This window comes from Phallusia mammillata, chromosome 2 (genome assembly GCF_965637545.1).
Source record: "Phallusia mammillata chromosome 2, kaPhaMamm4.hap1.1, whole genome shotgun sequence".
NCBI lineage: Eukaryota > Metazoa > Chordata > Ascidiacea > Phlebobranchia > Ascidiidae > Phallusia > Phallusia mammillata.
The window spans coordinates 1,298,991-1,314,266 of NC_137253.1; the positions used below are offsets into that span (position 1 = coordinate 1,298,991).

Sequence of the window (15,276 nt, forward strand, 5' to 3'; positions counted from 1 at the left end):
AAGAGCTACTAACACAGGAACTCACATCACAAGCAGGCCAGTTAATTTCCGACACGTGGCGCAACGGAGCATTGGCGTTTGTTATGGCAATAATTGCTGGCTTAGAAATTTAGCACGCGAGTTTCTGTGTTAGTTGCTCTAACAGTTCGATTCGGGTTCAAATAGTTATTGTTTTTAGGTAGTCGGGTTTTTGAAAACTTCATTAGTTTATTTCCTGTCTGAAAACAGGCAAGCTTATACCGGAGCTGTAAACACATGAACTGGCTGTTGTTGGAAAACATGCAACCACTAAATTACTGCATATCGCAGCAGAGTAGCAAAATCAACTTAAGATTTAACGGTCGTGGTGTAACGAACGGAATAACTATATAGGGCAAGAAATTGTTGGGTTGTCCATGGAAATGCGTTTATGCTTAAAACAAGGATCTTTCTCTAAAGCATATAATTTAACGCACTAGAATGTAATGTGTATAGTATAATGTAAGCACTAGAAAAGTGGCTTTCTGATATACTTCCATTTTATATATTCTATACGACATTTACCAACTTACTACACTATACACAATTTATCTATATGTACGATTGTTTTTGCAAGCAAAAACGAATGGGTCCCCACACGCGTGTTTGTGCGGATTTACGGTAAACCTATGTTGCAGTTATTTTTAGATTTTGTAGATAAAAGCATTAACTTTAAATGTTTTTGTCCGTATTCGTTTTGCATCATTACTGTCATATAGTTACGAAAAATCAGTGAAAAAAGAACGGGAAAAATACATTCAATTTAATCTAGAGCCTTGCTTTGACCTTGATATTGTCGTTCAAGTTCAGTTTTTAAACATAAATTATCCTAGAAAGCCTTAACTGTTATATTAGACACTATATAAAAAAGTCGTTTGCTACAAAGGTATACATAACAACTTGTTTTTCACTTAACTTTGTTTCGGAAAAACGACCGTTTAATGACCTTTTTACATTTTTTTTAACAGCATGCAGTCCTTAGTGTTCAACAATACCGTTTAGCCTAATTTATACGTGACTTAAGTACTGATTCTTGAATTGATTTATCAAAAATAAAGATACGTTAAGACGAAAAATTCGTAACTGTCTTGAAATGCCTACAAGTTGACCTTTAGTGACCCGTGGGTCTGCGACGGCAAAGCTGACAACGAGAATTTAAAGTCCGTTTATCGCGACATTCGAAAAAGTTAAGTTTAAGTATCTCATTATGTTCAACCAACCAACATAAGTGTTTCATGATAAAAAAGATGCAAATTTTGCTGCAACAGTTTTTTATATTTACACATTAAATTTTGAAAGATTTACTATGGAGTAGACAGGTGGACTAGGAGTGTTTTTCAAACTTTCACGTTTGACTCTGGTATAGACTAACATACCCTGCAATATAGCTGCATAGCACCGCATGCAAACACGTGCTTCGGCAAACTCCATGTATTCCAATTTTGATTTTTCTTTGCAACATGTATTGCAAAATACTTGACCACAGGCATGGCAGTGATGTCTACAAAAGAATATGTGACATTTAGTGTTTTAGTTTTATTACTGCGCCACTTACAGACTGACATTATGTTACATATACTTATCTTGAGTTTTGTTAAAACAGATTCAGGTGATTAAAATTCAAAAAAATAAAAAAGGACATGACTGCAAACAGGGGCGTATCCAGAAATTTTTAAAGGGGTGGGTCCAGCAATTTTTTGGGGGGAAATCCCTAATGACGTCACACGTCGTTCAAAACGACGCGTTATGCGGCAAAGCACTTTTTCCAAAAATGGCGGTTTCTCTACCCATCTAATTGACATGAAGAACAGGTAATTCAAAATAAGCGTGACTGTCAGGTAATCAAAATCGTTGCTTAAAAAACAGGGTCCAATTTCTAAAGAACTAAATCGCTTGCTGAAGCGGTAATCCTACTGTTAAGTTGCGCAATGTCACGAATGCACTAAAGGTGGTAACTGCAGAAGGCATAAATTGTGCCTGGCAAGTAACAAATTACCCTAATAACATAACTCGATTTACATCGATCTAATGTTTTTGACAAACCATTACGCGTTTGGAGGATCAAAGCAACACAACATTACACGTTTTTAACACTTTTACATTGTTCAAATGCAAAAACAGTTTGATATGTTGCACTTAGTGCAGTTACCACTTAGCAAGAAACTGCTACCAGCGTCCTAGCCGGAACGTAACTTTCCGATTGTTGGCGCATAAACCTCCTTATTAAACCTTTGTTACGTCACAATTGGCGATTAGATAACAAGCGAATACAAGAGATTGAAGGCTCGTGTCTTTGAGATAACGACTCCCTGTTACCACTCAGCGGTAAACGGAACGATTTTGGCCTATTTAATTTACGCACAACTTTTTGAAAAGGGGGGGGGGGGGGTCCGGACCCCCAACCCCCCCTTTGGATACGCCACTGACTGCAAATACATTGACAAAAGTAAAAAAAACAACTTAACTTTGGTCGTAATTAAATGTCACAGTACACTAAGCAGCTGCAATAAGCGAATTGTGATAGAGCATCATGTAACATTATTGTTTGCAAGCAAAAAATCACACCCACCACATGGTTGTGTTCAATATGCAAAACAAAAAGTCTAGGAAATGTCAACAACACAAAAATAGGATTCCATACACTATATTTGACAGCAAACTAACGCATACCTTCGTCTTGTAAAACTGAAGGCTACTCCACACTTTGTACATGCAGGACTTTCCTTGTCTGGAACCAATCGTGGCTTATGAAGGCCAGGTCGTGGTATTTGTTTGCACAACCGATGTTTCATGTGTTCCTGTAAAAGAAAAGTATGGCTTTTGTCCTAAACAGCAATATATATTTAAGGTATGCCTTAAATGCATGAAGAAAAATTTACTAATTCCATTTAAACACTAACCTCAGAGCTGGTGGTTTGATCACCTGCAAAGTATAAAACCATTAGAAAATTGAAGTGAACAAATGCTAAAATACAGAAGAGCGATTTCTCAAAATTATTGCTATGACATAATATGAGTTACAAGATGCTACAAACCCTACTCTAGTACATTTTTAAGGCAGTATATTTACTTTCAAGCTTTTGTCAGACATACAACTTTTCAGAGTGAATGTACATATAACAGCATAGTTTCCTTGTTTCAGGTAAAGTGTACTGCAAACCTAATAAAGTTACCTTGTTGTAATTCTGACAATTCCTGACTTCTATGGGAAGTTGTTTGGTGTGCAGCTCTATCTTCAGCTAATACAGCAGAATAGGAGGGTGGTGAGAAACTTGGATATGATTGTTCTCTAATTCCATCCCCCATGTAGATTGCAGATAAATTTGAGGAGTTAGATAACGAAGTTTGGTCCTCAGGTACAACTTCAGGATTGTCTTCATCAACTTCTTGTATCTGTGGACTTTTATTTGCCTCCAGTTCATCCAATATTCGGCCAAGATCAGTGGCTTCAGCAAGAAAAGAATCATCCATTGTTACTTGACTGTTGACTATTATCTAAACGTAACTAATGCAAACATACAACAATTAAAACAAACATACTGAAAAAAATATGCGTTTACGACATAAGTATGTTGTCAAAAACAACTTGAATAGGTAAACTTTACCGGTAAACCAAAAAAAACCTGGTAGTCAATTTTTTTCACAACAACAAAACGCCGAGACAGCAAAAAGCACAAACTGCATGAGAGAAAAGTATGTGTCTCGCAATGGCAATTCCAATCGGTTGTCCTATATTTTACGGTACCAAACAAATCAATAACATCACATGTTGTAGAAGTTATGTATAATTGGAAATATTATGCTTTGCGTAGCACCTGTCAACACTATTCCCCATAAACTGAAGTCTATTGGCAACTCAAATTGTTTCTAACAAGCTCCTCTAAAATGTCACTAGATCGGCTTATCGCAACTTTCTTTTTTCCAACCCATCAAGTCCTTAAAATATCACGTGATCTAGTAGCGCCGCCTGCGTAGGATATCTACGAGCAGACGTTAAATTATTTATGGCGGCTTAACAGACAAGATTACGACGAAGTAGAAGGCTAGATGGAGTCGCTTCTTATACAGTTTAAATTCATAACCTGTTGTTTGCGGTGATTGTTTAGTTTTAACATTGCACGTTTTTAACACAACACTAACCCAATTTGCATGCTAGATATCACAGAGCTTAACACGTAGATTTTTTGCATGATTGTTTTGTAGTTTTAAGCCATAACCCACTTCTGTAAGCATCTGCATCTTATTGTGGTAAATGTGTTTATTATTTAATTATTAATCGTATTTTTGTGTTTTGGTATTTTGAAGAAAATAGTAAACAAAATATTTATTAGTTGCAAGTTTGTAATTATCAGGTTTACTTTAAATAATGTTTCCCAAATTTACTAAATTAATGTGTTAATTTCACAAAAATTTTAATTATCAGCTAAATATTGAATCATGTTTTCAAAATTTAAAATTAGAAGTGTTAATTGCACCAATTTTAAAATATCGGTTAAATATTGAGTCATGTTTTCAATTATTAATTTCATCGCGTTTGTCAACAATCCAATATAATCGTTAGGTGTCGCTGTGTTCCTTGGAGTTCTTTTCTTCATCATTTCGCTCTCTCTCCACTACACACTGCTGGAGGCCGTCGTCTTTCTCATCGGGATTATCGTCGCCAACGTTCCTGAGGGACTTCTCGCCACCGTCACTGTAAGTTGACCTTCAAACTTCCCACTTAAGAACACGTATTAGCCGAGGATTGGTTGCTTCATACTAAAATCGTATTTTTCAGCCAGTTCTGTTACCAAAAGTCCATTGATAGTAACCAGTTCGCTGATCTCATAAATTTTCGTGAGACGGTTCTATAGAACCGGTGCGAACCGACTAAATACCACCACTGGTTAATACATCGTAATGCAGAAAATAACACTGCGCTTTTCACCGCTAATCACAACAGGGATTGTTAAAATGTATTCAGTTTACACACGTTGCTATGTTGCAGATAATCATTCAGTTATTGTGTAAACAGCATGGTTATTTCCAATTTTATTTTGCATTTACATCGAAATTAATATTTCAGGTGTGCCTTACTCTCACTGCGAAGAGAATGGCTCGCAAAAATTGTCTTGTGAAGAACTTGGAGGCTGTTGAGACGCTCGGGTCGACGTCGACAATCTGCTCGGATAAAACAGGAACGCTTACTCAGAACCGAATGACTGTTGCGCACATGTGGTTCGACAACACCATTGTGGAGGCTGACACCACTGAAGATCAATCTGGTAAGTTGCGATTTTTTGCAAGCGTGCGATTTAAGACGATTTGTGGAACTTTACATTTTGAAAACTACATGGGCACCGTTTTATTGGCTTACCAGCCTTAAGCTGTATTTAACGTTTTGGGAAAACACCTTGTTATTTTTAACATTTTTTATCGTCAGAAAACATCCTTTTGAAACTAACAAAATTTAAACAATTTGCGCATACCTTTTTGGTTGATTTTAATTTGGCTTGTTCGTTGGTTAAAATTAAGCAAAGTATTTTTCAAATCGCCAGGTCAAGCGTTTGACGCAAAGTCTGAGACATGGGTGGCGCTGTCGCGTGTCGCGCTTCTCTGCAACAGAGCGAACTTCCTTCAAGGTCAAGAGAACGTCCCAGTCCTCAAGAGAGACACAGCCGGTAAGCAAACCGAAATTTCGTGTGAATGCTACCTTGCCAAGCATTCCTACAATTCTCTCGAGAATTCTCGCTATTTGCGCAATTGTTAAAAAGTTTTATATTTGATTTTGGCGATTCTTACTTCTAAGTGAAGTAACAATAATATTTCTCGTCAGTTTTGGCATTTCATTTTGTTTTATGACGTAAAATTAATTAAACCGAAGTTAGTTTCTCGATCAAAATCAAATACACATAAAATATATTTTGACTTTTTATTTTTCCTGTTTGTTTCATGTCTCATTGAATTTTACCCAATCTTGATTTCCGCTAGGTGACGCATCTGAGTCTGCTCTGTTGAAATGTGTGGAGCTATCGGTTGGTGACATCGAAAACCGACGTAAACGGAATGCAAAGATTGCTGAAATTCCATTCAACTCAATGAACAAATACCAGGTTGGTTTCAACGGAATTCATTCATTGTCATTTCTGAAAAGAATTATCTTTACAACTTACTAATTTGGTTGGGTGGAAATAAAATAGTAAAATTGGTGTTTTTAGCTGATTAAAAGTGGTTTGACAAATCTTAACTTGATCTTGCACCGTTTGCTTTGACAGCGCTGTTGCGTTTGCCTTACACAATTCGTTTTTGGCTTGGCAATGATATTCCTCTGGTTTTTGCACTTAGGACATGGATTTTAACTAGCTGTGTGCTTATGTAAGCTTAAAGTACCAAAGCAGGGTTTGCGAAATGGGTTGTTTGGAAGTTTAATGGGTAGAAGCGCTGAAATGGTTGAATAAGAACCAATGCCTTTCTTGTGTCAGCAACTTTACAGTTTTGTAATCTTGCCAGGTTTCGATTCACGAGACGGAGGACCAGAGCGATCCCCGATATCTGCTCGTGATAAAAGGAGCCCCAGAGAGAATCCTGGATCGATGCAACAAGATTATGAACAAGGGAAAGATCGAGGACATGACAGAGGAATGGAAAGCTGACTTTGAATCCGCCTACCTTGAACTTGGCGGCCTCGGAGAGAGAGTACTCGGTAGGCTTGTGTTGTAATCCATGTCAAATCAACGAAAAATGTCAACCTTATTGTCACAATGTGTTGTTAATTGATGGCTTCTCACCAGAAAGTAATCAGGCTAAAGAGGTTAAGGTGTTCAACCATTAGATTACAAACCACAAGTCTTGCTGCCCCAACGAAAGCAACAGTCTATTTTCATTTTATCTCTTCTTTGCAGGATTTGCTCACGAATATTTGCCAACCGAACAATTCCCGCCCGGTTTTAAGTTCGACACTGATGACGTCAACTTCCCCCTCGAGAACCTGACTTTTGTTGGTCTCATGTCGATGATCGACCCCCCAAGAGCGGCCGTCCCTGACGCCGTCGGCAAATGCAGGAGCGCTGGAATCAAGGTAACCCGTCATTTTGCTGAGTTTCACGCACTCGTCAATCATTTGTTGACGTCATACAGGTTATCATGGTAACGGGCGATCATCCAATCACTGCAAAGGCGATCGCGAAGGGAGTTGGAATTATTTCGGAAGGCAACGAGACCGTTGAAGATATTGCCGCCAGATTAAACATTTCTGTTGAAGAAGTTGATCCAAAGTAAGTGGGAGAGATCTGACGATCGGGGTTCGAATCCCAGTCAGGGTGGTAATACGAGCTTTGATTTTGTAGACAAGCGAAGGCAGCGGTCGTCCACGGCTCGTCGCTCCGAACCATCAGCGAAGAACAACTGGATGACATCGTCAAGAATCACACAGAAATCGTATTCGCCCGGACTTCCCCGCAACAGAAACTGATCATTGTTGAGAGTTGCCAACGACAGGTGAAAAAATCACTTTGTAAGTTGTACGGGTTGCGATAATTATGATATATGACGTAACAGGGAGCCATTGTTGCTGTTACCGGTGACGGAGTGAACGACTCTCCCGCCCTCAAGCGGGCAGATATCGGTGTTGCCATGGGAATAGCCGGAAGTGACGTATCGAAGCAAGCTGCTGACATGATTTTGTTGGATGACAACTTCGCGTCGATTGTTACTGGAGTTGAAGAAGGTGACAATTTTGTGATTGTTGATTCAAATCTGTGTTCGTAATAATGAAACCATCGTAAATCCCGTCGTGATCTGCCAACAACGTAAACATGGTCGGCTACAAAACCCGATAAAATTGAACAGTTTGGAACAACGACAAAATCTTCGGATAAATGATCGCAAAACTTAATTTCATGCAGGTCGTTTGATCTTCGACAACTTGAAGAAGTCGATCGCTTACACCCTGACCTCGAACATCCCTGAGATCACCCCCTTCCTCCTCTTCATCATGGCAAATGTCCCTCTTCCTCTCGGAACGGTCACCATCCTTTGCATCGATCTCGGAACCGATCTGGTCAGTTTGTGAGCTGCAATCAGAGCATTATGTCATCACAGGCTTTTAACACAGGTTTCTGATTTAAATTTTTAGCTTCCCGCCATTTCGCTCGCGTACGAACAAGCCGAGAGTGACATCATGAAACGTCAACCACGTGACCCAGTGAGGGATCGATTGGTGAACGAGCGGCTGATTTCGCTCGCCTACGGACAAATCGGTGAGTTGTTGCTTGAAATGTTGAGATTGGGATTAGCCCAGGTCACGCATCAGCTGGTTTTCACACCGTGATACTTTCATAGGAATGATCCAGGCGTTGGCCGGTTTCGTGAACTACTTCGTGATCTTGATGATGAACGGATTCAAACCGGATCTTCTTCTTGGACTCCGTGTTCCGTGGGACGACAGATCGCTTGATAACTTGGAAGATTCATACGGACAGGAATGGGTGAGTGACCGACATAGAAATAATATGTCGCAGTTGTATGATTTCCATAGAAATTGTCCTTATTTCAGAAGTTATTTGGCAATGGTTTATCAATAATTTGATGTGTTTTTTACAGTCGTACGGACAAAGGAAAGTTGTCGAATTCACTTGTCACACTGCGTTCTTTACATCGATTGTGATCGTACAATGGGCCGATTTGTTGATCAGCAAAACCAGGAGACTCTCAATCTTCCAACAAGGCATGAGGTAAAGCAATGGAAAAAAATTTTGGTGCCATAGCTGGGTTTTATCTAGGGGGGTCCTGCCTTAACAAAAGTTTCGGACAAGCAAATTTACTCATCTGTCATCATGACATTAAGTCAGTAAGAGACTTTGAGTTGTTTTGTCGCCATGCAATGCTTATCAATTTATCATTATAAGTGTCAGTGCTTTGATGGCATGTCTTGTTTCTTACATCCAACATGTATCTTGTCCCACTGAAAAATCCAACAAGTTTATGATATTTGCACAGGAACAAGGTATTGATAGCTGGTTTGTTCGAGGAGACAGCTTTGGCCACTTTCCTCTCCTACTGTCCCGGTATGGACGCCGCCCTGCGTATGTACCCGCTTGAGTGGGAGTGGTGGCTCGTGCCGATGCCTTTCTCTCTCATCATCTGGATTTACGATGAAACTCGAAAGTATCTGATTCGCCGATACCCAGGAGGTGTGTATTCGATTCAACCAATCACAACGCGACGTTTTTGCGCTCTTATAGATTTGCATTCACTGAACAAACTTTTTATTTTTTCAGGTTGGGCTGAGAGCGAGACTTATTATTAACGTCACAATGGAAACTTGGTGCTTACTCATGGTACGTCACACACACAGTGCGCGATTACTCAGCAAAATATTTTAATTGTTCCGCCCCCCAGAGGCCCCAAGTTTGACCCCCAACCCCCAAAATTACCATGAGTGAATCTTTTTAGAGAAATGACACTGACGTCATCGAAATTTATCTAATTTAAGACGTGGCCAGTATGACGTAACAGTTGTACTTGTGTGTTAAAAATGTGTGCTTGTTGTCTTTTTATTTGAACTTTTTTCAATTTGTTTGTGTCCCTTATGACGTCACAGTCAGTGCTCGAGTGTCGGTTTGTGTGTGTGCGCAACAAACACAACAATGCTTATGACGTAACACCCATCAATTGTTACGTCATCATCACCTTACATCGGTTATTTATGTCTGGAACTTCGTCTCGCTAAAATATCGGAAATAAAATGAAGTTGATTAAAACGTGTTCGTGTCGTGTCCGGTTTATGTTGAGGTATTTGAGAATATAAATGAACAGTTTGTCGAAGGTTGAGGTTTCTTGCTGGGCGGGAAGTTGCTTGTTGTGGAATCAACTTTTTAGGATTCTTGCTGGAATGCTTTTAAGTTAAAGCTGGAAACTGTTACTGATTGTGGCACGATTATTTTACTAAACGGTTGCCAAACTTAAAATTTTTGCTCTAAAATATCCACCAATCCGGAAATAGCTGCGCAACGTTGGGACGTTAAAAAGCGCGAAAAGGTGAGAGCACAATCAGTGGAAAGATGATAAAGTAAACGCGCTACACCGTTACTACACTCGTTAAGTAACAGGGACTTGCAGTACAGGGTGAAGTTGGCGCATTGGGGCATCAAGACTGGGGGGCTACGTTGGAGAACCAGTCAAGTTGGGACCCAAGATTGCGCGAATTCCAATTATCAACAAATCATGTACGTTTTTTTAAAATATCATTTTTACTTGCATCTGTGTTAAAGACATCCACAAATTTGCGGGTATTGCAGATTCCTAAAATTGTGTTCTTACATAAAAGGGGATATGCACAAATTGCGCGAAATCCAATTATCGACAAATCATGTAGCTTATTAAAATATCGTTGTCTACTTGCTTTTGTGTTCTTAAAGATCTTTTGCGGGTATTACAGACCCCTAACTTTGTGTTCTTACAGTGGCCAGTTTTTAAATTTAAATGCTTTCCTACAATTGAAATAAAATTTGGTGCAAATAAAATCAGAAAGCATCTTGTTTTTGGTGGTGAGGTTCGGTTGCTTGGAAATAATCTTTTAAACAGCTCTAAAAACGAAAAAACAATGACCGTAAATGGAAAAAACTCAAACGTTTATTCCTCCTCACCCGGTCGTTATTGAACCTTATACACTTTAACTCTGACATTTATTAGTCCAAAAAAGTTGGAAAAAATAATTGTTTGAATGCGTTGTTAAGTAGTGTGATTGTGACAGTAATACACTATTTATTTTGAAGCTTGTTGCTCGTTTGCGCCAATCTGATTGGCTGTTGCTTCCTAAATGAAGTTCCATGTACATTCAAACCAATGTATTGTTTCATACTTGCGGTTTTGAATTCACCTCAACTTGACGTATTAGTAGGCTAATGTGCCACGCAGTGAACAGCTAAAATTGTTTTTAAAGTTTGATGTTGCCGTGTAGATAACGAGGTCAATCAAAACAACAACGTTCGACCACTGATCTAGAAAAAAGCCTGGATAGCGCAACCAGGCGTTACGATAAGGGGATTTTTGAAGTCTGTGTGGAGGTTTTGCCGCCATATTGGTAGGATCGCCTGGTACACTGGGCAAAGCAGGAACACAGTGTTATGCATTCCGTTGCAGCAAAAAACGCTAATAAGGTAGAAGTAGAAGTGACGGCAAAGGCAGTGATGATGAAGAGAGCTGTACAAAGCCCAGATATTCCCGTAAATTTCACAAGTGGGATATATTTTTGACATTTTGTTGGAGTTATAGTGATGACAACTGAGGCTGATTTTAGTTGTATTGGCTTGGAATATTAGTGTTTGTTATATAACTACAGATCTTTAACACATAAAATAATTGTACAAGACAAGCTGACCTTCTTCACGGTGTAGTAGTTTTTTTTAACGATTTATCCAAGTGATGTATACATTTTGTCAAATCCTGTGGTGTAGTGGTTTATCACATTTGCATTATGGCAAAGGACCCTGGTTCGATTCCAGGCGAGATTAATAAGTATATAATCACTTGGTTATGTGGTTTATTGATCTAAGTGGTAAGTTAATCTCAATGTCAAACTTACATGAACTTCAGTTTTTTCCTTTCTATTTTACACACATTTTTTATTACAGGTTTAATACATTTGCTCCTAGCATTGCATCTTAGTCCGACCGTCGAAAGGCCAGATAAATAACATTGGCAGGCAAACCTGAAATCCAAGCAAACACTCTCTGGTTTGCTCGGACCATTTTTAAGAAAAATATATGAACCATACTAGCCAAATTATCACTCTAAGAGAGGATGCTGTTTCCCCATGAATAAAGACTAACCAATACAGCAGGTGATAATTAAATTGTATTAATTGAAATAATGAATTGGAACATTAAAAGTAATACATGAAAGAATGAGAACATATTTAAGCAACAACTGAAATTGAAACAGGTTAAATGGCACCAATAAAAGAAAGATTAATACTGCCTGACAGTAAGTTCCTCAGGTTTAAAGAAAAATAATGAATTTCCAGAATCTATTAGCCCATGGCTTTAAATCACCCCTACACATTTCTAATAAGGCATCATGGGAATCATTCCTAGATAGTGCTTATATATTGTTGGTCTAAAATTGCCTGATAACACACAAATGCATTAATCAAGAAGAAAAACTGGCTTCAATGAATTTTTGACTTGCAATAAAATTACTAAAGGCATATTTCAAGATTTAGTACACGAAAATGACTCACCCTTAAACATATTAGTCAAAGTACAAATTTATACAAGTACATTCTAAATTCCATTCAGAGCTTTTAAATTTTTTTTTTTATTCTATTGCGGGTTTCAACAACAACCCTGCTATTTAAAGCAGCATGCAAGCGCCTTCTACAGAGAAGCATCATCACAGAAAAAAAATCAAGATTCTACGAATATTTTAAATGTATCAAGTAATACAAGCAGGATCAGAAATAAGGGAATTTCACATTTTGCAACAAATAGAAAGTATGATTTAGAAGACTGGGATCCACTCCAAAATGATCACGATTATGCGGATGTTCCAGCAATACAAAACATTGTCGGTCAATAAAACAACAGCACTTTCATGCATTGGAGGATATGTGAGAAAGATGGTCAAAAAACAGCACTTTGTTTCATTTGCATTGAAGCACTTAGTTTACCCTCTTTACCATAGCTTTATGTCTTGAAATGATGGGGTCTCTTTAGGTCATCATCTAGGGTAACTACCCTCTGCCAGGACCCAGAAAAGAGATTTCAGTACATGCTACAATGGCAAATTACCAAAAGGCAAAGGAATGCCTTAAACAAAAGTATTGTCAGTGTTGATGGATGTTCCTCATTCCAAAGTGTTGACCATTCATTTGGATGCCCTGTTGGACAATCATCAATTTAAATTAATGAAAATGATACTTAAATTCCACACAAAAGTTCGACTTCACCATCTTTTGCAAAAAAACACTGGAGACGACATCAGAAAAAGTATAGCAAATAGTTTTTTTGATCTTCAAAGGGTTTAAAACTTGCAACAAAAGTTTTTTGGGGGATTCATTGCATGTTGCATCTTTGTCAAATTGTTTCTTTTTAGATAAAATAAAGATTAGCAATTGCATAAATATATATCTTTGCTGCTAAATGCCCACGTAGGTGAAATAGCTAAAATATAAATCCGACGACGTCAGCAATTTCTCTCCTCAGAACTGCGTAATATGCGTATATTAAGAGCAATATATTTAATACGACCTGAAAACAACATAAAAATATTTACCTCACTGTAAAAACTTTGCACTAACACTGAATTTAGTCACAATAACGCTCTGATGGCTGCCACCGCCTAACGCAGATGATCCTTCTAATATGGCCGCCGTACCCTCCGTGTAGGCTTCACTTTTCCGCTTGGATGCGCCAAAGTCTGTATAAAACACAAGTTGTCCAACCTATTGTTACGCAATAAAGCCTATGTAGCCATTTTGTGTCCAAAATGATACTTTGGGTAGAGAAAAATAACACATAAATTGTCTGATTTTACAAACTGGAGAGCGTAGACGCGAATTTGATTCGCCAAGTTGAATGAAAATTTTGGGTTCTAACATTTCAACGCAATACCAAAAGCTAAATTGTTGTTTTTCATGTAACTTTGGCCACTTAATTTTCATGTAAACTTAATATTTTGCGTTCAGCGTGCATTATCGCGCTCAAATGTTAGAACCCAAAAGTTTTATTCGATTTTACCTATCAAACTTGCGTTAAATCCCACCAGTTTGTAAAAATCAGACAATTTATGAGTTTTTCCCTATACCTGCTGTATTAATTTGGACACAAAATGGCGTCCATGCGGCTCTATCGCGTAACAATGGGTTGGACTACTTGTGTTTTATATATACTTTGGGATGCGCTATCCAGGCTTTTTTCTAGATCAGTGGGTTCGACCAAAGAACTCTATAACCAGGAAGGCCGACTCATTGTTCTCGTCACGCATGAATGACACTTTATTAAATGCAGCGCAGAGGTGGAGTTTAGGCTTGAAAACAGAAAGTCTTATTGCTAAAGAGTCCATTTACAAGCAAAATGGGGATCACACACTGCGCAGTACCAGGATGTAGTATGTCTGCAAGTTTTGCGAAGGCACATGGTGTCAGATGCAAAACGATTTTTGGTGTGCGGCGACCTGATCTCGCAAAATGTGAGAAAGAACGCCAGCACAGAATGTGCCTGACTAATTTTCTGCTGTCGATGCGGGATGCCAAAGCAGGCGACATCATTAAAGAAATGCTTTTCAAAGAAACGTACGTGTTATGCTTTTTTTTAAAAAACAGCTGTTACTGTGGAAAATGGTAGTGGTACATACTTTGTTTTGTTATATTGCAGAGCTGGTATCTGTGAATCGCATTTCAAAGACGATGATTTATTAAGAAAAGGAACAAAACTTACGTTAAAATGTGGAGCAATTCCAAGCCTTAAACTACCTAAAAAAACAACACTAGCAGTTGATAGAAAACCACCACTTAAAAGGCAAACTGTTCAGAAAACTACACACAATAACGTTAATGACATTTTGCAGTCATCAAAAAAAACTTAGTAGGGCCATGAAAGGTTTGAAGACTTATAAGGAATTCTTTTAATTCTATGACATACTGTATATCATACTTGCAGAAAAATGGATTTGTTACCTGCTAAAAGGTAATGTTGTTTTTGAATGGAAAGTAGAAAACAGCCTAGTCGCAAAAATCAGGTTAGTTAGTGAAAAGTCAAGGTTTTAAACAGGTCTGGTTGGAATTTATAAACTGTAGGTAATCTTTAACATGTTGCTGTATTCATAGATTGGTTATAAATGATAATGTAAAGGTGTCATCTGTTTCATTGCATGGCTGGGAATGTCCAGTAGGTGTGTGCTGTCTGGAAGATCCAAAATTTTCCACATTATACTGCTTTTTAAGTAAGGTTAAATATTATGCAATTAGGCTTGTGTTTTGCAAGTAAAATGTATGTCTTTTTGTTGACAGAAAGTGCAGAAGTAATAGTATTGTGCAAACGTGTCAGTGATCACAGTGCAGACAAAACCACAAACCAGCATCCAGTTTTGCAATGGTCAGACACAGAGAAAAAGATAATTACCACTTACATTTTCAGGGCTCAGAAATGTGAAATAGTTGGTAAAAAATTGTTTTTATTTGTTCGGAAAAGGCAGTGTTTTTAAAGCAATTGTATTGGTTTAGCAAGTAAAGATGAGATATGCATTGAGTGCAAAAATCACAATAAGCAAGCAATGCCA

At 38.2% G+C, this 15,276-nt stretch overlaps 2 protein-coding genes across 3 annotated transcripts in view; one reads left to right on the forward strand and one right to left on the reverse strand.

The window, feature by feature from the left end:
• The window catches only part of LOC145215652 (uncharacterized), a 4,891-nt gene extending 1,343 nt beyond the window's left edge, over positions 1-3,548 (reverse strand). Inside the window, exons 1-4 of the mRNA XM_080084387.1 lie at positions 3,192-3,548; positions 2,919-2,941; positions 2,689-2,816; positions 1,395-1,519 (exon numbers count right to left, since the gene is read on the reverse strand). Of these exons, the coding sequence (XP_079940513.1) occupies positions 1,395-1,519; positions 2,689-2,816; positions 2,919-2,941; positions 3,192-3,489 (574 nt within the window). The 5' untranslated portion in view covers positions 3,490-3,548. The remainder of the gene's footprint in view (positions 1-1,394; positions 1,520-2,688; positions 2,817-2,918; positions 2,942-3,191) is intronic.
• LOC145215650 (sodium/potassium-transporting ATPase subunit alpha-3-like) overlaps positions 1-9,758 on the forward strand; it is a 25,433-nt gene extending 15,675 nt beyond the window's left edge. For both annotated transcript variants that reach the window (XM_080084384.1, XM_080084385.1), the window contains exons 8-22: positions 4,580-4,713; positions 5,084-5,282; positions 5,556-5,678; positions 5,989-6,110; positions 6,508-6,700; positions 6,900-7,075; positions 7,135-7,271; positions 7,344-7,494; positions 7,555-7,723; positions 7,902-8,056; positions 8,132-8,255; positions 8,338-8,483; positions 8,599-8,729; positions 8,995-9,188; positions 9,276-9,758. In XM_080084384.1, the coding sequence (XP_079940510.1) occupies positions 4,580-4,713; positions 5,084-5,282; positions 5,556-5,678; positions 5,989-6,110; positions 6,508-6,700; positions 6,900-7,075; positions 7,135-7,271; positions 7,344-7,494; positions 7,555-7,723; positions 7,902-8,056; positions 8,132-8,255; positions 8,338-8,483; positions 8,599-8,729; positions 8,995-9,188; positions 9,276-9,304 (2,183 nt within the window). In that variant the 3' untranslated portion in view covers positions 9,305-9,758. The remainder of the gene's footprint in view (positions 1-4,579; positions 4,714-5,083; positions 5,283-5,555; positions 5,679-5,988; positions 6,111-6,507; positions 6,701-6,899; positions 7,076-7,134; positions 7,272-7,343; positions 7,495-7,554; positions 7,724-7,901; positions 8,057-8,131; positions 8,256-8,337; positions 8,484-8,598; positions 8,730-8,994; positions 9,189-9,275) is intronic.
• Positions 9,759-15,276: the final 5,518 nt, after the last annotated feature.